Source organism: Coenobita brevimanus, chromosome 26, assembly GCF_032717465.1.
Source record: "Coenobita brevimanus isolate Jiangsu-jjx chromosome 26, ASM3271746v2, whole genome shotgun sequence".
Lineage (NCBI taxonomy): Eukaryota > Metazoa > Arthropoda > Malacostraca > Decapoda > Coenobitidae > Coenobita > Coenobita brevimanus.
This window is the reverse complement of record NC_136979.1, coordinates 114,220-140,802: the sequence shown is the minus strand read 5'-3', so window position 1 is coordinate 140,802 and position 26,583 is coordinate 114,220. Positions and strand designations below refer to the sequence as shown.

Here is a 26,583-nt window from a genome sequence, read left to right as displayed (position 1 = left end):
CAGTAGATTGTCAACAAAAGACAGTTGTTTGCTGTTGAAAAGCAAGGCAGCGGTGAAAGATCTGTATATTCGTGTATTTATATTCCCTCACAACTTACTGGTGGATGTTGGATATGAATAATTAGTATATAAAACTGAGTAAGTTTTATTCCTCTAAATACCCTTTGCCAAATCATGGGTGTGCATTATATGGTGAGAAATACAGTAATTGAAGAACAAAAGTAACTGGATAACTAACTCAAGAAATGACTGGAGAACTAACTGGAGAATACAAGTGATTAGGCAATTAACTGAAAAACTGACTGACAAACTAACTGGAGATGGCAAGTAACTGGATAACAAACTGGGAAGCTGAGTGGAAAACTAATTGTAATGGAGAACCGACTGGGTGCAGTAGAGAACTATACCTTTTTATTCTAACTTGGCCTAAAACTGCCATCTCTCCATTTTGAGTGTAGACCTGTAACAAGAGATTAGCACTGGATTATGATGCTAGTTGCAAAGATGTGCAATGGAAAGGATGTTGAGATGTAGTACTGTCTTTTTCTGTTTTTGGCCTACAAGAAATAAGCAGAAAAGCAGCAATAATCTGGACCAAGTTAAAATAAAATGGGTATAAAGGGAGAACTAGCCAACTGTATAACTAACCGTGAATGGCAATATACCTGTACGACTAACCTCAGTAAACGGCAGCACTATTTTCTCCTCAGTAGCCCAGTCAGTAGTTCGCCAGATTCGAAGGCTCTTGTCGTCTGCCTGTGAGGTTAAGTATCTTCCCACTGGATCCCACGTCACTCCTTTAACTAGTCCAGTGTGGCCTCGCAGTGTACGCACTTGCTCTGTTATAAAGATTTAGGTACAGTATTTTATTGTATGAACCTGCTGTTACATGAATTTAGTAACAATCAGGCCAAAATCTTACTACGAATGAGAGATATATTTTGTGCTGGAGGTGGGACTGGAGCTAGCTCTGTGGCTAGTGTGAGAAGTGGTTGGAAGAAGTTCATGGAGTTGTTGCCTCTCCTGATGCTGAGAGGGCTCTCTCTCTGTGCTAAGGGATCTTTGTATGCGGCATGTGTTAGGAGTGTAATGCTATATGGTAGTGAGACCTGGGCAGTTAAGGAGGAGAATATCTGCAGGCTCAAACGTACAGATGTGACAACGATTATGTGGATAAGTAGTGCGTCCTTGAATACAAGGCCTGGGGGAGCTAGGTTTACAATGGAGTTGAGAGGAAGGACGGGACTGGAGTGTATTGGTGTTGGGATGAGGAGGGATAGATTGAGATGGTTTGGGAATGTGGAGAAGACTGGGGATGACGACTGGGAATGACAACTGGGTGGAGAAAATGAAAAGTGTGAATGTTGGGGGCAGGGTTGCGAAAGACACACCGAAAAAGACCTGGGACAAGGTCACAGAGTGTGAACTCAGGGATAAGGAACTCAATAAGGAGGCAGTCAGAGATCGAGCAGCATGAATTAAGTGACCAAGGACGACACATGCATGCAAGTGGGAACCCTAATAAATGAAATGAAATGAAATGAAATGAAAGACAGAGAGAGAGAGAGAGAGAGAGAGAGAGAAATGCATACCAGGCCACTTAGCAGTGTTCCAAATAATAACGTTGTTGTCGATTGAAGCAGACGCAAGCCAAACATCACCAGGTGACCAAGCAACGTCTAGAATGTCACCTTCATGGCCACGTAAGGTTGACACTATTCGCCAGGACTCGTGATTCACAACATTGGATCCGAATACCACACCTCCTGCAAATAATAATAATAAATAATAATACTGCAATGCAGTAATAGCAACAATACACTGACATAATCATCCTGGCTCTTTTTTTCCACCCAAAGCTGGAATGAGGCAAGGTCCAGAAAGCACAAACAATAACAGTGATAACCATCATCATCACGAATACAGTACTGAACATCATGTACAGATCAAACCTCATCTTCATCATTATCATCATCAGCATCAATTCTCATCACTATCACCACTGATGAAACAAGCACTTTCATCAACAGCGTGGTCTTTGTCTTGCCATGAATCTGTCATGAGGTATGGAGGGGGGGATAAATAAATGGGTATGGTTGTTATTGTTGAGACCCCAGGTAGACTACAGACTGATGTTATAGTACCCTTTTCCCGCAGTCCATCCTTTTTTTGAGTGATAGGGAAAGAGCTGAAGGACAAATGTATACAGTAAGCTGGCCATTCTGCCACTCGGTTATATCCTCCCTCCACATAAGATTATCCCTCTCCACTGCCAACAGGCATGGTGTGCAAGGGAATGGGTGGGATGGGAATCATGGGACGGAAATTTCACCCGCCCTGTGGCAATGACATACATGTATGTCGACCCCTATATGCATGGACAGTGCCACTGACGTACATGTACATCGCAATTTGATATACAGTAATACACAATACACGATACCCCAGCTTAATGATGGGGGTAGAAATACCACCATACCCCGCCTAACAATGGCCAAACCCCAGTTTAACGATGGGTTTTGATTTTTTTTTTTTTACTGATTTTGATATCGTAAACTAAAATTGTGTGTTTAGGTTGATTTATAAACTGTTTTTAGATTTAAATTAATGTGATTTAGCCACAGGTGGGGTGAACATAATCATCTTGGGGTACAGTTTACTATGTTTGACTTTTTCCAGGCTTATATCTGATGATTTTTAGATTTTACTTGTTGGTTTTAGGAGTTATTTACAGATGCTGGGCTTAGGTTAGCTTCCTTGACAGCTAAGCCATTTAGATTGGCTTTAACCCCTTAACTGCGAAGCGTCACTTCCCCGACGCTCAGGCGCAAGGGATCATACCACGGGGTGTCACTTTTGTAATTCTGTGTTATTTTGAATTGCCCGGGCTTTCATGTGGTGGCTTGTATCATCTATCAGTACTACCAGTGTCCAGCTATAGTCAGCGCTGCTAATGTCATCTGTACTCCCTTCCATTGTTGACAATTTAGCCATTTTTCCCCTGTCCTTGACTCCCCTCCATTACCTTCTCCTCCCGCCTGCCCAGCCACACTAAGCTACGCAAATCCTGGACGGATTTTTCCACTCATTTGACCCATTGAAATGTGCCCTATGCCCTATTCTTCTGCAAAATAATATATAAAAGAAAGAGATAAGGTAATTGATACTTCCATACATCTGGAATGGGCTAATTATCACCTGGCAACACCCCACGTGCACTCGTTCGCTAATTTTCCCTGTTTATTTCCCCTGGAAATATGCCGTATGACCTGTTCTCATAATAAAAAAAATACATAAGAAAGGAAGGGAGAAGCCTAAGTGATATTTACATTCACCTGGAACGACCTAATTTATTATGTATTGTCTAGATTTTCTGCCAATCAATTCATAGCATATAAATTAGCAGCTGTCACTACACCGACATTATCAACCCTTCCCTACCCATATACGCCACATCATTCAGTTTACTGTCATCTCTCGAGGTGAAATCATGTCGGAATCATGCCCGTCCACTTCCGCTGCTTCTGAGCCCACTGCAAAGGGCCCTGTGACCTTTATCCCTATGCCTGGAGTGAAAATAAACTACTATAGTCTCACCAATCTAAAACCAAGGTTTGGGTGGGGTCTGGCGCTGGGTGTAGCCATGCCATACTTCCTAAACGAGCGATGAGTAGATTCTGTTATATATGTAATAGGCATCACAGATAGGTACACATATACTAATACAATATAAACGTAAGTATTCTAGCATATCAAAGGAAGGTAAACTTGTAATGCATATGGCTCTTGTACATCAATAAAGAAACGTGGCGTACATATTTTACAGTGGTGCTGAAAAACATGTAGTTACTTTTACTGACTTTCACGGTAGTTCTAAGTTGGGTAAGTAATGTAACAATTACATTTATAATATAATTTGAAGGAATCAGTAGAACTTACGCTATTTTCTTAATAGAAATAAATAAGTTAAAACACTCACGAGCAGCAACATCCAGGCCCATACTAGGAATCATAAATTATATGAGAGAGAGAGAATGCGATTTTTAAATTCATTATTTTGGTTATATTTATAACTTAAATTAGTTTGTCTTTACACACACACACACACACACACACATACACAAACACACACAAGTGGGTGAAGTCATGTCAGGCCAGGTGGCGAGATGTGAGCGGCGAGCTCTAACGGTGTCAGGTCAGCCACTAGCTAATCAGAGTATAGGAAACAAGGCAACGCTGTACGCCGGGAAATCCCCGGCTGGACTCCACCCAAACTTTGGTTTTAGATTGGTGAGACTTTAGTACTGCAGGAAACTTATGGATAAATATTGTATATATAAATAAGTGTATAAAGTACTAGGAATACAAGGTGTGAGTGTGTTTATGAATAATAAACGACAGCTCCGCCTCAGAATACCAGCGGGGAACGAGCGCAGGTGGAAAGCTAGTAGGCGCTCGTAATTTACATTGTTTTCACAGTTTTTTTTTTTTTTAATGGATTTCAAACTACTTGAAACTCACTGAATAGTGTTTGTAGTGATAATGTCAGGCAGTGGTAACCATATTACAGGCTATCGGGAAGTGTAAAGTGAAGACTTCGTTACCCAACTTCAGAAGTCTCCACAAGCCCTATGGTAGTCGAAGAAGGCTCAACAAACATCCCAGGAGAAAGCTGAAGGTATGTGCCTTATGCATATATAATAATAATAATCTAGGACTAATAACTGATTTTTGGCAAATATTTTTAAAAAGTCAGTCGGAGCGTGATTATCCCCACGGGACAGGCACAGCGCACTCCCAACATCCCCGTGGTTAAGGGGCTAAACTTGTTTTTGGGCTCGTTTGGGTGGGTTTTGGACTAGTCTGGGGGGAAACCAAAGGCTGGTAAACGGTCCACATTGAAATCGTTTTGTTTCATTTCGTTTCATTTTTGAAGGCTCCAACATGCTTGCATGCGTCAGCCTTGGTCACCTAATGGCGGCTCTCCATACTGCATGATTTATTGCAGCCTCCCTGTTCAGCCCCTTAACCCTGAGATCACACTTAATGACCTCGTCCCATGTCTTTCTCGGTCTACCCCTCATAACTCCACCCCCAATATTAACACTTCTCACCTTCTTCACCCAATTATTATCTGCCATCCTCTCCACATGCCCAAACCATCTCAATCTACCTCTCCTCATCACAACACCAATACACTCCAGTCCCATCCTACCTGTCAACTCTTCCATCGTAAACCCAGCCCCCCCAGACCTTGCACGCAAGGACGCACTACACATCCACCTAATCATTGTCATTTCTGTACGTCTGAGCCTGCAAATATCCTCCTCCTTTACTGCCCAGGTCTCACTACCATACAGCATTACACTCCTAACACATGCTGCATACAAAGACCCTTTAGAACATAGGGAGAGTCCTCTCAATGTCAGGAAAGGCAACAGCTCCCTGATGTTCTTCCAATCACTTCTCACTCTAGCCACAGAGCTAGCTCCAGCCCCACCTCCAGCACACAACATGTCTCCCAAATAACAAAACTCTTCCACACACTCAAGAGATTTACCAGCAAGCTCAATCCTTTCACACTTGACAATCTCCACCTGCTCTCCTCGACACGCCGTACACATAAAATCAGCATTATTTCGCAGTCTACCTCTGGTACCACTACATCTCTTATGCACCCATTTATCACAAACACCGCACAAGATGGAATTACTTCCCACGCCCTTGTGGCAAACTGCACATGGCCACTCTCCCTCGTCTTTGACAGTACCGCCACCAACCCTACATATCATCACTTTTGTTTTGTCTGCATTTTCCCTTATACAATCTCTCCACTTCCTAAATCTTTCCTCCACCTCCCTTTTGTTCTCTGCAATCAACACCAAATCATCAGCATACAACAGAGTATAAGAGAGAAGTGGAGGAACGATTGGGCAAATATGAATTGGAGCAGATGGGAGACGTGGAAGGTGTGTGCAGGATATTTACAGAAGAAATATCTGCAGCAAGTGATGTGGTGTGTGGAAGGAAGAGAAGACGGAGGGGGGCGCAAGGAACAGCATGGTGGACTGAAGAGGTGAGACAGGCTGTGGCACAAAAGAAGAAAGCATACAATGAATGGATGAGAAATAGGGGCGTGGAAGAAGTTGAGAGGTGGAAGAGAGAGTTATATCTAAAAAGAAAGAGAGAGGTGAAGAGATTAGTAAGAGAGTAAGAAGAGAGTGGATGAGGAATTTGGAAGGAATTTGAGTGTAAAGTGGAGGGACTGTAAGAAAATGTTCTGGAAAGAGGTGAAAACAGTAAGATAGGGTGGAAGTGAAGTTAGCAGGGGAGTGAAAGATAAAAATGGTAGATTACTAGTGGAGAAGGGAGAAAAAGTGAGCAGATGGAGAGAACACTTTAAGGAATTGTTGAACATAGAGGATAGAAGTAATGCAAGTATAAGTGGCTGGGGAATGGCTGGGAGAAGGAGGGAGGTAAGAAGACAGGAAGAAATCAGTAGGATAGAAGTTGTGGAAGCAATGAAGAAAGTTAAATCGGGGAAAGCCCCGGGAACTGATGGAGTGTGTGGTGAAATGCTGAAGGATGGGGGAGAGTTAGAAGTAGAATGGATGTGGAAGATGTGCAGATTGGCCTGGGAGGAAGGTAGAGTCCCGGAGGATTGGAAGTCAGGTATAATTATTCCCTTGTACAAAGGAAAAGGGGAAAAAGAAGTGTGTGGTAATCATAGGGGTATTTGTCTTCTTAGTATAACAGGAAAAGTGTATGGTAGGATACTTATTGACAGAGTCAGAGAAAGAACAGAGAAATTAGTTGGAGAAGAACAGGGAGGCTTTAGGAAGGGAAGAGGTTGTGTAGATCTGATATTCATTCTTAGATCTTTAGTGGAAAAGTTTCTAGAGAAGGGAAAGAAGTTGTATGTGGCTTTCATGGATTTGGAGAAAGCATATGACAGGGTGGATAGACAAGGATTGTGGAAAGTGTTAAGAATATATGGAGTAGATGGGAAGTTGTTGAATGCTGTGAAGAGTATGTACGATGGTGCGAAGGCTGCAGTGCGTGTGGATGGTGAACTAAGTGAATTTTTCTCTTTGAAAGTTGGGTTGAAACAGAGATGTGTCATGTCTTCATGGTTATTCAATCTGTACATGAATGGCATAATAAAAGAGGTACAAGGTAGGGTAGTGGATGTTGGAGTGGCCCTGGTGAGAGAGGATAGTGTTTGGAAACTCCCTGTACTGGTGGGATGGCGGGACGTGTGGTGTTCAACACCGCTTTAGGGCAACTAAACACCCAAGCAGCCTGCTGGCAGTGTTCCAACTGGGGGTGGGGGAGAGTGGGGGGATGGGGAGACAAGCAGGAATGAGGGAGGGGGAGGGGATGGGGAGACAAGCAGGGAGGAGGGGGAGGGGATGGGGAGACAAGCAGGGAGGAGGGGGAGGGGATGGGGAGACAAGCAGGGAGGAGGGGGAGGGGATGGGGAGACAAGCAGGGAGGAGGGGGAGGGGATGGGGAGACAAGCAGGGAGGAGGGGGAGGGCACGGGGAAGGAGGCGAGAAAGCCAAACAGCCCTACTACTCCCCCCTCCCCCAGTCTCACTCACTCACTCTCTCACTACTCACTTGCACACTCACTCACCACTCACTTGCTCACTCACTCACCATTCTCACTCACTCACTCACTCACCACTCTCATGCACTCTCACTCACTCACTAACACTCACTCACCACTATCATTCACCACTCTTACTCACTCACTCATTCACTCACCACTCTCGCACAATCACTCCCAAACAGGAGACAAGCAGGGGTGGGGCAGGATGAGGGGGATGGAGAGGGAGACAACCAGGGGTGAGGGAAGGGAGGGAGACATGCCTGGCAGTGCTGAGTGTGGTGGGGGATGGAGGAGGGATGGAAGGGGATAGGAGGGACTAGCGGGGGGGAAAGAGAGGGGATGGAGGGAGGAAGGAAGGAGAGGGAGAGCCTCTTTTCATACCCAGGGAGAGGCGGGGTGTTGGGCTGGCGAGGCATTGTACATTCAAATTGTTCGGATAGTGAGAATGTTCTCCTATTTCTTGTGTTCCAGCTAGCAAAGCGCCAGTTACCAATCCACCGGACAACAAGTTATGGGTGTATTGGATTTAATGGACACTAGGAAGCCACCAGACTTTCGTCAGCTATAATGAACAATGCCCACTAAATGGGGCACAATGGGGTGCAGTTCATGTGTTTCAATAAGAAATGCAATGACAAGGATGTGAAATAAACTACAAAAGGGCAAAATTGTGGGCCAAGGTCAAGCTATTGTAAAATGGGTATTGTGTTCATTTTTAGTACTACATGTTGGCTATAGTTCCCATGTATTTTTAAATATGTGCTTGAAGAGGTGGTAGGAGGTGGCAACCATCATCCACTCACTTGATCCAGTGCAGCCTACTTCTTCCTTCACCTTTACCACTCTTTTTCGGTGTCTGTCCTTTCTCATCCTATTTCTCCTGTTTTTCTCATCACTTTTTGTTACTCGCCTTTTTATTCAGGCAGCATTACATTGAGTGACAGGCCAAATGGTTCCCTGTAAACCAGAAAACCATTTACAATGCTGGGTAGTAACCATAAAACCCACACTTGTTTCATACATGTCAGCAAGTGGGTTGGCACCTTGGCGGAAGGTTGGTGCCCCTCCTCATAAAACAAATAACTCTAAGACAAATGATCACCCCTTACAGGATTATGGTGTCTGGCTATAGAAGGGTGGATAGTGCTTGAAATCCAACCTAGAGCAGGACCACTGCATATTTCAGATTTTTGGCTTTATCAGATCAGGTTTGTCCCCAATCAGTCCATTATAGTGAGATTTACTGTATAATAATGCCTTATTATTTTTACCTTGCCTTTTCTTTATGCTACTCTATACAACAGGTTAAATCATACATATGAGAAGTCATGCTGAGTGGTATCTCTACATGTAGTAGCATAATTATTTTACCATTTCTACAGTGTTCCATTCTACATACAAATCAATTTTAGATAGTCTCTTGACGAACTTAACTCTTACTTAAGGGAGCCAGAGGAAAGATTCGGGACATGGAGAGATAGAATGGGGTACAAGAGTTTGAGAGTAAATGAAGATAAAACAAAAGTGGTGATATCTAGAGCTGGTGTCAGTGCTGTCAAAGCAGAGGGAGTGTGGCCATGTACAGTTTACCAATGGGGTGTGGGCAGTGACTCCATCCTGTGCAGTGTTTGTGATAAGCAGGTGCACAAGAGATATAGTGGTCAAGGCAGACTGCAAAATAATGATGATTTTGTGTCTGCCATGTGTCACAGAGAGCATGTGGAGAGTGTCAGGCATGAAAGGACTTATCTTGCTGCTCAGTTTCTTGAGTGTGTGGAGGTATTTTGTTATTTGGAGGACATATGTGCTGGAGGTGAGGCTGGAGCTAGCTCCGTGGCTGGGGTAAGAAGTGGTTGGAGGAAATTCATGGAGCTGTTGCCTCTCCTGTCAATGAGAGGGCTCTCCCTCCATTGTAAGGAATCCTGGTATGTGGCATGTGCTAGAAGTGTAATGCTGTATGGTAGTGAGACCTGGACAGCAACATGAGACTTTTTGTAGACTCCAGACATTCAGAAATGACAATGATTAGATGGGTGTGTAGTGTGTCCTTGAATGCAAGGGCTGAGGGAGCAAGGATTATGACTGAAGAGGAGTAGTAGTAGTAGTAGTTGTTCCCTAGACAGTCTGGCAGAACAGCCCCGAGTCCATAAGGAAGGCCACGGCCGAGACCAGGCTTTCCCACAGAGCTCTCGAGGAGTGAATGTTGTGTTGTTGGCACAGGCGATTGTGTGCAATGCAGTCTTTCATATGTGCTCAATAGTATAAGGTGCTGTGCTGCATCCTGGACAAGCATCAGTGACTGAGTCATCCAGCCTCTTCTGATAACTCAAGAGGGCTGGATGATGCCCACATCTCAGCTGAGAGGAACAGTGAGACTGGGGGGTATCGGTCTTGATGTTGTGAAGAGGAGAGGTAGACTGAAATGATATGGACATGATGATAGGATGAAGGATGACAACTGAGAGTGGAAGGTGAGATGTGTGAACATCAGGGTTGCAAGAGGAAAATGATGTGCAATGAAGTCATAGTGTGACCTCAAAAATAAAGGACTGAATAGGGAGGCTGCCAAATATTGAGCAGTGTGAAGAGCTGCCATCAGATGACCGAGGCCAATGCATGCAAGTATGCTGGACTCATTACAATGAAATACGATATGATACGATACGATTAAGTAGGATACTACCTATAACTCACTCACCACTATAGATGCTATCTATCTACCTCTATCCAGACGCCATAATCTCGTAAGGGGTGGCTGTTTAACTTTTAGTTGTTCTATGGGGAAGGACACTAACCCTCTGCCAACCCACTCGATGAGATGTAGGGAACTCATATGTGTTGGTTATAAGGTTACCACCCAGCGCTGTAATTGGTTTCCTGGCCTACAGGATACCATTTGGCTTGTCACTCAATGTAATGCCACCTGAAAAGGAAAGAAGAATTTGAAAAAGTAACAGAAGACATGAAAGAAATAGGAAGATGCTCCACTGCCAAATGGTAATGACTCTTGTCATCTCTGGCTGAAGCACATGGCATTATGTTACAAGAGAGAGAGAGAGAGAGAGAAAATGGACTTCAAACCTTACGGACTAAAAAATCAATCTCACCCCCACCATTCCTTAGACTTAAACCCTTATAAGCTAAATAAGTAATTAAATGTGTAACTAACTCACCCCAACCATCCCCTTATGTTCTCATACCCCCAGAGCCATAAATTCCTTGAACTTGAACACTTATGGGATAAATAATTATGGGAAATGATTCACCACAGCCAACCACCCACAAGACCTAAACCAGAGGTGACGAACTGGTGGCCTTTGAAGAGGAAGAGCAATCCACAATGACTTAACAAAAAATGATAAACAGAAAATCCCACAAAATTTGTCATATGATCAAGTGAACAAATACTGTAGCACTGTTAGGAAATATTTATTGAATATCTAACTGATAAAAATACCATTTAAATAATTTATTGGCAAACTAATATGTCACAAAACTTCTATCTAAATATTATCAATAACATGAAGCAGAATCCAATGCCACTAAAGGGTTAACAGGCGTACTGAACTTCTCTGAACCATGTAAAGTTGTAAATCATGTTTGTTTTTAAATAATAAATACTGTATCTCACTTCACTATGTACCCCTTTTATATACCTATGCTGATTCTGATAAGGTTAGGAAGACATGGCCCTCTGATAATCAATAGAAATGAAGTGTGGCCCTTAGGAAGGACTGAGTTTGACACCACTGACCTAAACCCTTACTCACCACCATAGCTGCTCTGCTGCCAAATGATGATGACCTTGTCATCCCCAGCTGAGGCCAGGAATCGGCCCGAACATGACCATCGCACGCTGTTTACACACCCCAAGTGCTGGTCCAGCTGGCACAGTAACTTGGGTACCTGTTGGGTTGTATATATCACTTATACAGTATTCATAATTATTATTACCTTCTACATGAACACCTTTATCCTTACCTACCACCACCATACAGTAATTCCTCATTTGACATGCTTTCGCTTTATTAATAAAAGAGAAAGAGCCACAGGCTAGATTACTACAAAAAAAAGTTCCTCTTTCCACAAAAAACTTGACACAAGAGCCAAAATCAACATTCATTCATTTAACAGCCAGAACATATTACACAGGGGTGGAGGTCATAGGCATAGAAAAATACCAGTAAACCCCAATATACGATACTCCTATATGCAATACCCCGGATTAGCAATAACTAACGATGGCCGAACCCTGGTATGCACATGGGTTTTGTTTTATTTTATTAACCAATTTTTATGATATTTTAGACTTAAATTTTGTGTTTAGGTTGATTTATAAACTGTTTTTAGACTTAGATTAATGTGTTTTAGTCACAGGTGGGTGAACATTGTCATTTTGGGGTACAGTTTACTCATTTCATCGTTTCATTCGCTTCATTTTTGTTTCATTTTTAAAGGCTCCAATATGCTTGCATGCATCGGCCTTGGTCACCTAGAGGCGGCTCTCCATGCCGCACGATCCATTGCAGCCTCTCTGTTCAGTCCCTTAACCCTGAGATCACACTTAATGACCTCGTCCCATGTCTTTCTCAGTCTACTCCTCATAACCCCACCCCCCAATATTAACACTTCTCCCCTTCCTCACCCAATTATCATCCCCCATCCTCTCCACATGTCCAAACCATCTCAATCTACCTCTCCTCATCACAACACCAATACACTCCAGTCCCATCCTACCTCTCAACTCTTCCATCGTAAACCCAGCCCCCCCCAGACCTTACACGCAGGGACGCACTACACATCCACCTAATCATTGTCATTTCTGTACGTCTGAGCCGGCGAATATCCTCCTCCTTCACTGCCCAGGTCTCACTACCATACAGCATTACACTCCTAACATATGCTGCATACAAAGACCCCTTAGCACATAGGGAGAGTCCTCTCAATGTCAGGAGAGGCAACAGCTCCCAGAACTTCTTCCAACCACTTCTCACCCTAGCCACAGAGCTAGCTCCAGCCCCACCTCCAGCACACAACATGTCTCCCAAATCAAAAAACTCTTCCACACATTCAAGAGATTCACCAGCAAGTTCAATCCTTTCACGTCTGACAAACTCCACCTGCTCTCCCCGACACACTGTACACATAAAATCAGCATTATCTCGCAGTCTACCTCTGATACCACTACATCTCTTATGCACCCATTTATCACAAACACCGAACAAGATGGAATTACTTCCCACGCTCTTGCGGCAAACTGCATCCAACAACTCCCACGGGAGTGCGTATCTAAAGTCAAGTGAAAGGGCTTCAAGTACCTTGATAAACAACATGGGACTCAAAACTGACCCCTGATGCACACCAAACATTCACGGAAAACTCATCACTTGAATCTTCATTCAGTCTTACCTTGGTGTGAGCACCCACATACATAGCCATAACCACCCTAACCAGCCACTCCTCCAAGGCAAACTTTCTCATTGCCCACTTCACCACCTCTCTAGGGACTCTGTCAAAGGCCTTTTCCAAATCAACAAAAACAAAATAAAGATCCCTTTTGCCTATCAATATATTTTTCCTGAAGCTGTCGAACAATGAATATGGCATCAGTGGTCCCCCTACCTGGCATAAACCCAAACTGCATCTCATCAATATTCACTCTTTCTCTAATCATACTTTCTAAAACTCTCTCCATTACCTTCATTATCTGATCTAAAAGCTTTATACCTCTATCATTTCCTCTTTCCAGGGCATCACCCTTCCCTTTATACACATTTACAATTACACTCTTCAGCCAATCATCTGGGACAACACACTCATAAATAATCCTATTTATCAGGTCAGTGACTAACCTCACCCCTATATCGCCTGAGGCCTTTAACATTTCAGCAGTCAACCCACACACACCTGCTGCTTTCCCCACCTTCATCCTGCCTATTGCCTTACTCACAGTAGCAGCATCAATCAAAAGCCAAGGGCCAGACACTGGATCTGCTGGCTCCAAACCTTCCCTGTCCCAGTCAAATACCTCATTCAACAACCGGTTATAATGCTCTCTCCATGCATCTTTAATATCCTCACTGTTCACCACTACCCTTCCTTCATCATTCTTCACACACTGCTCACCTATAATATCCCACTTATCCCTCTTCACCTGACCTGCCACCTTAAATATCATATTTTTCCTTTCCCCATGATTTAGGTTATCAAGTAAAAGTCTCTGTGACTCAGCCTTTGCCCTGTATACCTCTCTTCTAGCCCTACGCTTGGCAGCCAAATATTCCTCTTTGCTACCACCCTTCTTCCATTCCCAGAAAAGCCTTCTTTTCTCCTTAACTGCAGCTTCTACACCCTCATCGCACCACCAAGTTACTTTATATCTTGGTGGTCCTCTTGTCCATCCGCATGTTACATCAGTAACTCTCAAGAGATTGTTCTTGAGGGCTCTGTACTGTTCATTAACGCCTCTGTCTACAGCTCCCTGTTCAGCCACCACTCTCCTCTACTCGCCATAGAAGGCAGCCCTTACTACTTGATTTTTCAGCTTCCATATTTTCCTCCTAGGTACATTAGTCCTCTTTTTCACCACATGTTCTTTAAGCACCATATCACAAATCAATAGTTTGTGCTGCTGCACACGCTCCTCACTTCCTATAACTTTAACATCCCTCACTAACCTCCTATTGGCCCTCCTAACCAGAAAATAATCTATCTGACTGCTATTTCCCCCAGACTAATATGTCATTAACCTACTGTCTCTTTTCCTAAAATATGTGTTGCACACAATCATGTCCGTTGCCTCCCCAAACTCGAGTATCCTTTCCCCTTCTGCATTTCTTATACCATACGCACATCCCCCATCCACTCCTTCATAACCTTGTGCTGCTTCACCTACATGACCATTTAAGTCCCCTCCCAAAACCACTATCTCATCATCCCGCATACCACCCACTACATGTATTAAATCATCCCAAAATCTATCTTTCTCTGCTTCATTCAATCCTGCCTGTGGAGCATATGCCGATATAATCACAGCTATCTTTCTACCGAACAGAGATTTCAATACCAATATCCTATCGCTTACTCTCATAACATTCATAACATATTCCACCCATTTCTCCACAAGCATCACACCAACACCTCCATATCAGTCTGCCACCCCACCCGGCCAAAACAACTTATAGCAACAGTCCTTCCCAACAATCTTTCTGGCTGATCCACCCCTGTACCGGACTTCCTGCAAACATGCCACATCCACCCACTGCCTACTGAATGCCTCAACAAATTCCCCCGCTCTTCCCCACAAACTTCCCACATTCCATGAACCCACCCTCATCAACCTGGGTGATTTACTGTCCTCAGGCTTGCTTTGAAACTTATTCTTGTTTTTTGTCATATTCAGTATTAATAAAGGGGGATAGACATACCACAGGCTCCACTCACTGCACAGTCCCAGGTCCAGGCAATGGATTTGGGACCCCTAGCCCATCAGCTTACCGGTGGCTGTGGTAGTGGCCTCGGGGCACCCTGCCAGGACAGCTGCAGGGACACCCTCCAAGCACACCTTGGCACTGCAACTATTCCGCCATTATACACCCACTGAAAGGGCAGCCTCCTGGGGCGCTACTCCCAGGTTCGGGCCCCTCTCTATTGGGCGGAAGCGGCAGCCTGGGAACCGCAATGCCCTGTACCCTCTAGCACAGGCCCGAGCCCCATCTTGCCCTGGACCCGCGATCTATGTTGGCGGAACCCCCACCACGCCTCCCCCCAGAAGTCCGCCACTAGGTAGCAGGGCCAAGTTTTCTGGCCGCATGCCCTTGCTGGCGCCAACCCCTGTAACGTAGTGGGATACGTTGTGTGAAACGTACAGTGCATGTGGTGTAGTGCATATAGATAGTTAGAGGAAATGTTTGGGAGAGTATGCTGGTCTACTCTCCATGTTACTGTCACACTGAAAAGGTCAGCAAAGGGGGATGGTTAGATAGCTAGTGAAACAGGAGCTCCAGCTCTCCCTATCACCAGCATTCCCATTCCCCTCGGGAGTACCACCCTGTTAGGCCCGCGCTACGGCCTCCTGTATTTGATTTTTTCCAGACTTAATTTTGATGATATTCAGATTTTACTTTTGGGTTTAGGTGGGTTATAAACTGCATTTAGGCTTAGTTTAGCATGTTTTAAAGCTACTTGGGGGTTTAGGTTAGCTAGAAGCTTGTTTTTGGACTCATTTGAGTGGGTTTAGGATTTGGCTGGGAGAAATCCCAAGGCTCAAAAACGCATCCCTATACATGCTAAATCTACCCTGATATACGATACCCTGCCTAACAATGTTTTTTTTCTCATCCCATCGTAAACTGGAGTTGACCTAGTAAACTCTCAATTATCTGGCTTAATTCAGCCATGCCCTACGCCAGATATTGCAAAACGCAAGATACTACATTGTAAGGTACCCCCATCGGATTAATATTCAGCGCTGAGCTGGTTTTTGCATTATTATCTGCCTCAACCCTTTATCCTACACCCATTCTACATTTGAGAGTGAATTATACATTTTCAGGTGTGTAAATTCAAGCTCTTGAAATCTATAAGACCAAAACTTACCTTGGTGAAAACTGAAAAATTGGAAACGGAATATAGGTGGGGGGACAGTCGGGAGACTTGCAGTTCTTGGGAATTACATACATGGTGGTGGGACAAGGATGTCAAAATAGCAGTGGAGCAGAAAAGACAGCTTTTCCAGGAATGGAAAAGGAGTGGTAACAGAGAGGAATACAATACCCTCGTGTCCAAAATGGGTTTGTCCAAGATGTTTCGCATCCAAGAGGGAGACCATAAATAATAATCTAATATATTGCTGTATTACAGTTGAATAAGTCAATATGGAACCAATAGATCATAGCAGCCCATATCCAATGAGAATATAGCTATGAGGTCTCACTTGGTCCACCACAGCTCCCACGCCTGGGAGAGTGATGTGGTTATAATGTTGTCCAATTAAATATTGGCATCTGGTCACGTGATGAGCAGGCAGGGATTCCTTTGTCTCCCTCACCAAAGCATCGTGGACACACTTACCGTGTGTTGCACTCAGCGTTTGCTCCAAGGTTATTGCCTCACCTTATGTAACCATGCCTAGGAAACCATCTGCTAACCACTTGAAACGCTGCCATCTACCTCTGGCTACTAAGCTTGAAATAACTGAGCTATTAAGCTGGAGAAAACAAGCTCAGAAACACACACTTTCAAGGTGAGGAAATTTGTTTTGGTGCCAAAATAGGTGTAGGCTGATGTTTTTAAGGGCACTTTTCGAAGATTTTGTGCCAATATTAATTTTTTCCATGAGGTCTTGTGTTGGTCCAAGACATTTCTCATCCAAGATGGGACCCTCAGGCAACAATATTACTGTCTTGGATGTGAGGGTACTGTACATGGCTGCCAGGTGTAAGGATAGAAAGGAGGTACACAGTACCAAATCTGAGTCTCAGAGACTTTTACTGGATAACCTAAAGAGCACTGAAAGGAAGAATATGGTATTTAAGGTGGCAAATCAGATGAAAAGGGAAAAAAGGGATATCCTAGGTGAGAACTGTGAGAAGAATGATGAAGGAAAGGCAGTAGTGGAGAATGAGGATATTAAAGCTACCTAGAGAGTGCACTGTATCCAGTTGCTGAATGAGGAGGTTGCCTGGAACAGGGAAGGTTTGTCAGCAGATATAATGTTTGGCCCTTGGTCTTTGATTGAATCTGCCACTGTGAGCAAGGCAATAGACAGGATGCAGGTGGGGAGGATGGCAGGAGTGTCTGGGCTGACTGCTGATATGCTGATGGCCTCAACAGATATAGGCAGTAGGGTTAGTTACTGATTTGATAGATATAATTACAATTTATGTGTTGTTCCTGATGGCTGGTCAAAGAGTGTGACTGTAAATGTGTACAAGGGGTAGGGTGATACCCTAGATAGTGGAAATTATTGAAGCTAAAACTTTTGGACCAGGTAATGAAGGTAATGCAGAGCATCCTAGAAGGTATGATTAGGGAATGAGTGAATACTGATAAGATGAAGTTTGGGTTTATGGCAAGCAAAGGGACCACACTGATGTCACATTCACTGTCCACCAACTTCAAGAAAAATATATAGGAAAGAAAAGGGATCTGTAGGCCTTTGACAGAGTTCCTAGGGAGGTGATGAAGTTGGCAATGAGAACGCTCATGATCAAGGAATGGCTGGTTAGAGTGGTTATGGCTACATAAGCAGGTGCTCTCACACCCTGGTGTGAGTGAATGGAGATTTGAGTGATGAGCTTTCCATGAATGCTGGCATGCATCAAGGGTCAATCTGGAGCCCCTTATTGTCTGTTATGGAGTCTGAAGCTCTCTCACATGACTTCAAAAATGGACTCTGAAGAGAAATGTTGCATGGCAATGACTTATGATTGCAGAGACTGAAAGGGTGATGGAGGAAAAATTTTGGAAGTGCAGAGATGGGATACGGCACAAGGGTTTGGAAGTAAATGTGGATACAACAAATTGATGATGTCTGCTGGAGGCAATACTGTCAAAGAAGAGGGAGAGTGGCCATGTGTGATTTGCTGCACGGACATGGGATTAACTCTATCTTGTGCGGCATTTGTGATAAATGGGCGCATACAAGATGTTGTATTAAAGGTAGACTGCAAGGTAATGCTAATTTCATGTGTGCATTGTGCCAGGGAAAGCATATGGTGATTGTCAGGCATAAAAGGACTGATCTTGCTGGTGAGTCTCTTGGGTGTGTGAATGAGATTTGTTATTTGGGGGACATTTTATGTGCTGGAGGTGGGGCCAGAGCTAACTCTATGGCTAGGGTAAGGAGTGGTTGGAAGTTCATGGAGCTGCTGCCTCTCCTGACATTAAGATGGCTCTCAGTCTGTGCTAAGGGATCTTTACATGCGGCACGTGTTAGGAAAGTAATGCTGTATGGTAGTGAGACCTGAGCAGCAAAGGAAGAGGATATTAGTGGGTTCAAATATACAGAAATGATTAGATGGACGTGTAGTGCATCCCTGAATGCGAGGACCGGGGAAGCTAGGTTTATAATGGAAGAGTTGAGAAGAAGGATGGGACTGGAAAGCACTGTACTGGTGCTGTAAAAGGAAGGGAAGGTTGAGATGGTCTAGGCACATGGAATGGATGGAGGATGACAATTGGGTGCAGAAAGTGAGAAGCGTGAATGCTGGGGTAGAGGAGTGAGAGACAGATTGAAAAAGACCTGGAAGGAGGTCACAAAGTGTGACCTCGGGGATGCTTGTAACAGACTGAATAGGAAGGCTGCCAGAGATAGAGTAGCGTGGAGAGCTGCCATTATGTGACCAAGGACAATGTGTGCAAGCGTGCTGGAGCCTTTATGAATGACACAACACACATCCAATCACACCGTAAATATGGTACATTTTGACAAATATTTATGGCCTTCAATAAGATTTTTTTTTTCCTTTAAAAGAGTAAATATTTTAGAAGATATGCTTTGCCTTACTCTGCAACTTAGCAGTAACATGAGAGTAACATTAAATCTGGTGCTACCCATTAAGAGGTGCTCCAAAGAGACTCATTCAAAACTAAGAGCCACTGAATTTCATGTAACCCTGACTTAACACAGTATCAATATTACGGTAGTGGCCCAGCTCCACCAGGAGAAAACAAACAAACATAATTTTATTTAGTTACCGCGTCATCCTCTTCATATTTCTCATGGACAACGGGCTGCAGGTTCCACACCACAACCCGACCACTGGAATCCTGTCCCTGACCCCCTGTCGCAAATCTTGACCCATCGGGATGAAGATCCACACTGAATATGGCCTTGCCTGGGAATGGGAGAAAAGTTTTTAAGTGTTGTCTATCTATCTATCTTTTTACCTATCTATCTATCTACTTACCAATGTATGCATGCATATACTGGGACGAAAGTTCACAATGAATAAGGCCTTCTCTGGGAATGGGAGGAAAGTTTTTAAGAGTCTATCTATATATCGAAGTCCTTTTATCTATCTGCATCAAACTACAATATCTATTGGGATGGAGGTTAATAATGAAGATGGCACTGCCTGGGAATGTTAGGGTTACTTCTCTGAGTTGTATTATTGATCTCTTCTCACAGATGATGCACTTTTCTTTTTTTTTTTCTTTTTTTTTTATTGCTACTTTCACATGACCTTGTTAAGTTTGGAACAGACTTAGCTATCAAACTGTAGTTGTTAAATAGGACTTCAATGGCCCCTTAACTACAAATGGCCTTTCCTGCATCATATGTAATAATGTGAAAGTAGTAAGAACAAACATACATAATGTGGCATTCGGCTGATGGTTCTGAAAAAGCAAGCACAAAGATGTGGAAAAACCCTCAATTTTTTTATTATAATTCCCTAAGACTGTAACGATGATAGAGCACTTACAGTATAACTTTCCTGTGTCAGTGCTGACTACACTGTAATGTGGAATGCATGCTGATCCCATCTAAAAATTATTGGTGTTTCATATATGACTGCCAAGAACTGGGAGGCTGCCTACACCTCCAGGCTCTCAGTTTTATTAATGTAACCTTGACTAGGCTTGGAGATTTCACATAGCTAACTCTCTGGCTAAGGTGAGTTTCAAAGGTGAATAAAATAATGTCATAAACTGGAATAAAATACGAAATTCTTTATTCCACGTCAAAATGTTAAACATGTTTGTTTTAACATCTTTGTGTTCTAGGTTTCTTCTCTACTGTATAAAGAAACAAAACTGCATCAAATGCAAAGAAGGTATTTCACAGTCAACGGGTTAAAACTATGGTTACAGCTACTGCAAGTGGCTTTTAGAGATTTTCCTTAATGTGAATGGAAATCTGAGAGTTGAGTCTTCTGTGAATGTTCATGTACATCAGGGGTCAGTCTTGAGCCACTTGTTGTTAATCATGGTGCCTGAAACCCTCTCATGTGACTTCAGAGATGGACTCCCATGGGAGATGTTGTATGCTGATGATTTGATGCTGATTGCAGAAAATGAAAGGGAGATGGAGGAAAGATTTAGGAAGTGGAGAGATGGTATGGGACACAAGGGCTTGAGAGTGAATGCAGACAAAACAAAAGTGATGGTATCTAGGGTTGTTGATGGTACTGACAAAGATGAGGGAGAGTGGCAATGTGCGGTTTGCCACAAGGGCATGGGAAGTAATTCCATCTTGTGCAGTACTTGTGATAAGTGGGTGTCTAAGAGATATAGTGGTATTAGAGGTAGATTGTAATATAATGCTGATTTCATGTGTGTAGTGTCGGGGAAAGCATGAGGAGGTTGTCAGGCATGAAAGGATTGATCTTCCTGGTGAGACTCTTGAATGTGTGGAAGAGTTTTGTTATTTAGGTGATATGTTACGTGCTGGAGGTGGGGCTGGAGCTAGCTCTGCGGCTTGAGTGAGGAGTGGCTGGAAGAAGTTCATGGAGCTGCTGCATCCCCTGACATTGAGAGGGCTCTCCCTCAGTGCTAATGGATCTTTGTACGTGGCATGCGTTAGGAGTGTGATGTTGTATGGTAGCGAGACTTAGGCAGTAAAGGAAGAGGACATTCACAGGTTCAAAGGTAAAGAAATGATAATGATTTGGTGGATGTGCAGTGCATCCTTGAATGTGAGGCCTAGGGAGGCTAGGTTTACAGTGTAAGAGTTAAGAGGTTGGCTGGGACTAAAGTGTATTGGTGATGTGATGAGGAGAGGCAGTCTGAGACAGTCTGGGCATGTGGAGAGGATGGAGGATGACAACTAGGTGCAGAAAGCGAGAAGTGTTAACATTAGAGGTAGGGCTGTGAGAGGCAGACCAAAAAAGACCTAGGACAAGGTCACTGAGTGTGACCTCAGGGATAAGGGACTGAACAGGGAGGTTGCCAGAGATTGAGCAGCATGGAAAGTCACCATTTAGTGACCAAGGCCAACACATGCACGCATGCTGTAGCCTTTATAGCAAAACAAAACAAAACATTAGGTTTGTAATCAAAATGGTTTTGGGAACTTCATGAAACATTTTACTTGGCAATATACTCTGCACATTACATCTTAATACTTCAGCATCCTTTAGTAAGTAATAAGTAATGCATACCAGAGTGATTAAAAAATATATTCAGGCAGTCCTCAACTTACGAAAACAATTGGTTCTTAAAGGTCTTTCGTAAGTGTTTTTTTTTCATATGTCCATCTCTCATTCTTATACTCTCACTCTCCTCTCCAACCAAACCCTAATCCCATAACTACTGAGGTCAAAGTTTTTTCCCTTTACCCCATCGCCTTTCTACACCAAACTTACTTCTGTGTTATCCTCTCTCTCTCTCTCTCTCTCCAGCCCAACCCTAATCCCATAATTGCTGAGGTCAAAGTTTTTCCCTCTACCCCATCGCCTTTTATACCATAGGCTACCTACTTCTGTGCTATTCTCTCTCTCTCTCTCCCAGATTAAAGCCCATTATTGTCTCCACTCCTCCACTTATCCCCTACCCTTCCATGAACTCCAATTATCACCTCACTTCCTTGTCAGTGTCTTCACCTGACTCCATCCTTCCTTGCTATGACTGACCCCCTCCCCCACACACACACACACAATTTTTTTCATATCAGCGGATTTTCTGTAAGTCGTTCCTTCGTAAGTAGGGGTCTGACACTATAGCTATGCGTAAAGAGATCGTAATTTTTTTGACTTAAAATGGCTCAAAAGATTGTCTAGTACTGTATATTCTACAACATTTTCTCCAAATTATGGGGATCTTCTCTATGGCACTGTCATCAGAAATGCATTTTTACCTTCTTTTTTTTTTTTTTTTTTTTTTTTTTTTTTACTGCCTTGATAACTACTTTTTGTGAACACAGCATGGGGGATAAGGTGATTTTTGAAAAATTCTGAGACTGTGGAGTTTTAAAAATTCCAATACTTAAGGGATAATATGCAAAATTTTTCACTAAGGACTTGCAGCCATATGCTTAAACACAAATGGAAACGCCCTACATTTGTCCCTACTTTACATACTAGGGAAAGCACAAGCAAGCCCTCAGTGTTTACATGGCATGCTAAGAGAGCATTAAGGGAAAGGGGGCAGTTGGTAGCCCTGTGTAACCAGTTGATATGTCGGAAGTGCTCCCGTGGGAGTCGCCTTGACTATTCTTTGTCCAAATGATGTCAATCAACAACAAAACAAAATAATTTCCCGTCATTTTTTTTTATATATATGAGCACCTGTTTGTACGCATACTTCATATACTATTTTAGTAATAACCTTTTCAATCAATACTTATGCTGTAAATATGATAGTTAGCTCTGGAGATAGGTTACATTAGGTTAGGATATTTTTGGTTAGGTTACTCTAAAATTGGTTAGGTTGGCTTAAAATAGGTTAGGATAAATAAAGCTGGGTTGAATTACAAAAACTTATGTTGGGTTTGGGTAAATGAGCACAGATAAAGGGCTGAAAAATGGCGTTCGTCAGTCTTTGTGCACAGGCTGGGATAAGTTTGGTTAGGTTAGCATAAAACTGGATAGGTTAGTCTAAAATATGTTAGGTAAGGTTAGGATAAATAAAGTTGGGTTGTTACGGAAGTTTAGGTTAGGTTTGGATAAGTAGGCACTGATGAGGGTAATTTCACTCATAAAGAGCCCTCTAAGATGACATCTGCCTGTCTTCATGCACCGCAAGACAGTGGTTGTTTGTGAACAAACACTGCTTTTTAAAGCCCTTTACCACATTTAAAAGAAATAAAAAACACTGAAACCTGAAAATACAATTCCAGAGTACTAGAAGAATTCCATGAAGGGCTAAAGCAAGGAAAAGAAAAAAACTGCAAAATAAGGTGGTCCTATGTGTCCTCACCGATTACCAAGAAATATGAATAGGATGCTGCTGATAAATAATTAAAAATGGTATTAGAAGATAAAGAAAAATAGTCCACAGTACCTGAGAATAAAACACAAGGATGATCTGATGCTATCATGATGCTTCATAGTTTGGCGTATGAGCAATGAACCTGTACCTTTCTCGTTATACAGTATATATTAACGTATATTATTATCTGCAGCACTGACTGAACATCCGATATTCAGTTAAATGTATAAAAGTGGTTTACACATGTCAATTTTAGGACCTTGCCTACTATTAACTACTCAAAAAAAAGTATCATCACTATGGTAGACAAGGGCCCGAGCTTACCCGCTTGAACTACTACTCAGTAAGGTACAGCCCGCGGGTTTTAATAACCAACAGTTCGGTTCCACTGTATGTTTGCATTGCATTTTTAGCAAGTTAAAATAATCTACACATAAATTATTTACATTTTGTTATAGGTATCTTCTGGAGATACAGAGTTACTTTGTTACGAATAATTAAGTACAGGGTTTGCGAAAGCCACAGCATGTCTCCCCTTAAAAAAATATAGGAACAACCCCCACAAATTGAGGGAAGCCTTTCCCTACTTAAACTCTTAGCATAACACTTTGATATAGGGCCCTTAGGAAAGGCCCTACATTAGCTTTAAGCATATGGCCGGAGGTGCTACAGTGCCTCCATGTCACAAAGAATACAATCCCTAATCTTACAGTCCTTCAGCCCTAACTCTGGTTTTCAACTAATCACCTCCACAACACCATGTCCTCTGCCAACTGGATGCTCTTTCTCCAACTCACTCCCCCCCCTCTCTTGTATACATCTCCACTCCATCCACCCCCTCTCATAGCTATACATCTCCACTGCATCCCTCAGTCTTATCCTTGGTCTCCCCCTCCTCCTAACTCATACTCTTTTCGGTAAACATATACTTTATTTGAGGTAGCAGAAGCACCTTGCCAATTCAATTCATTTTCCTCCAGTTTGTTTTCTGTATTTTCTGACTATTTTCAGAGTGGTTTTTACCATTTCCTTCAGAAAAAATTCCCACTGTTTTAATCATCACATTCCTTAAGCCGTCCCTACGATTTTTTGTTTACAACGTAATAGAAGAAATCTTAATCAACGTACTGAAAGGTGGACTTTGTTTCCCAACTTCCCAAATGGATGCCAGGTTAGGTTAGATTATGTTAGGTTGGGTCAGGTCAGGTTAGATCAGATTAATAAGTAGATATTGTTCTGCTATGCTGGGTTATATTTAGTTAAACACTTGGGTTAGGACAATCCTTCTGCCATTACAGCTGACCAGTCAAACAAGCTGACACAACAGAATGTAGCTAAAAACAACAGGGGAAACAAATTTCACATGAAACATTTATTTACCATCCCAAAAATAATCAGAAAAATATAACAGACTATCAGGAAGAACTGATTTGGTAAGGTGCTTCTACTGCTTCAAATAATGCATATGTTTACCCTCTTTTCTGGTCAGTTTCTCATTCTCTGTCTTCACATGAATAAACCATCTCAAACAGATTTCTTACTCTTTTCAGTCACATCTTCCTTATATATCTCTTTCCATATGACTCCACATGATCCTATGCACATCCATGACATCGACTGGATGACAACTAAACTGACAAAAATAAAATTCAAACTCCATCAAAGTTAAATATTACTCAAAACATACCTTCATGGTTGATCCAAGGCGGCTTTAACAACTGCATTATAGTCTCTTCCAACGTAGTCTGCCTATGGAGGCAATTTCGCTCTCTTGTTGTAACTACCTAAGCCTAACACATACTATAAATCAAAGATTTATAGTAATTTTATGATCAGACCATATCAGATACCGCCTGCTCGTCAGCCATAATTGTTTACAAAGCATTGACGCCGGCAAAGTTGCCAAATCAAAACATTGCTAAAATCAGGAATTGCTAGAAAAAAAAAAAAAAAAAACAGAAGCAGCTCCAAAACGTGTTATTTTCCAAATATATAAAGACGAAAATTGAAAATATCAAGAAAAGATGCAATACAGTTGTTATCAGCCTATTTCAAAAATATTTTTAAAACTTGCTAAAAAAAAAAAAAATCCAGAAAAAGTGTTAATCTCTAGAATATTACAAAGCTTTGCAGAACATCTAGTATACAGCTAAGTTTCTTAAGATGGACATTGAAAACTAATGGGAGGCAAGTATCTCCTTTAATGTGGTGTTTGTTTACAGGATGGTGCGGTGAGGCAACATGTCCTCGTCCACATTGAAACAAAGCGGTAAATAAATAATTTCTAAAACTTGACATTAATGAGCTGACTTTTCACTGAAAATATGTGAGAAAAATATCTCAGTTATCTTAAATTTTTTGTTACGTCTTTTCACTGCTGTTTTTATGTATTTTTCTTCAATTTTCAAAATTCGCAAGTGCAACATATAGCAGATGCCTCTTGACCCAGGCAGATGCTATCTCAGATGCTTATGATTTCGACCAGGGTTACCAGATTGGCGGCTTTCCCGCTAAATTTGGCTTGTTTTTTTTTCCCTCTACTCAGCGGGATAATTCGTGTATGGCGGTTTGGCGGGGAATTTGGCGGGTTTGTAAAAATGTGCTGAAAATGATAGAAAACTATTTTGAGTGAAAAATTGAAACCTCCAAACTGCCAACTGGCATTATTAATACTAAAATTGGCAACTACAACAAGCTACCGTTTCCTCATAACAGCTTACCTTCATGTCCATAATCCGTGATCACGTTTGAATTATTCTGATCACCAGAGATGTTGGAGATAGTAGTAATTGATTCCCCCCCCTCTGTTAGAGAAGATGGGAGGGGGGGCTGGGCCATCTCGTAGCCCAGTGTGTTGGAGATGTTTACATCTGGTACACTGTTCTTCAGTTAGTCACTGTTCTTGTTTTCCGACTTGTTCTTGACACAGGGGGGTAGAGTCACTATTTTCCTATATCGATATCCTGGTTAACGTTCACTCTGGGTCACACTCGTAGGTGGGGTGCAGGGAGGCTCTCCCGTCTGGGGTCCTCGACCTGATAGGCGGCCCTCGTGCTGGGGCCGCGTCGGTGTGGTGCAGGGAGGCCCTCTGGTCTG

General features: G+C 42.7%; 1 protein-coding gene across 1 annotated transcript in view; it reads right to left on the bottom strand.

Annotated features, from left to right (window-relative positions):
* Window positions 1-25,211, bottom strand: part of Hira (histone cell cycle regulator-like protein) — a 100,868-nt gene extending 75,657 nt beyond the window's left edge. Inside the window, exons 1-6 of the mRNA XM_080268009.1 lie at window positions 25,175-25,211; window positions 24,323-24,325; window positions 19,315-19,454; window positions 11,385-11,520; window positions 1,593-1,766; window positions 679-839 (exon numbers count right to left, since the gene is read on the bottom strand). Of these exons, the coding sequence (XP_080124135.1) occupies window positions 679-839; window positions 1,593-1,766; window positions 11,385-11,520; window positions 19,315-19,454; window positions 24,323-24,325; window positions 25,175-25,211 (651 nt within the window). The remainder of the gene's footprint in view (window positions 1-678; window positions 840-1,592; window positions 1,767-11,384; window positions 11,521-19,314; window positions 19,455-24,322; window positions 24,326-25,174) is intronic.
* Window positions 25,212-26,583: the final 1,372 nt, after the last annotated feature.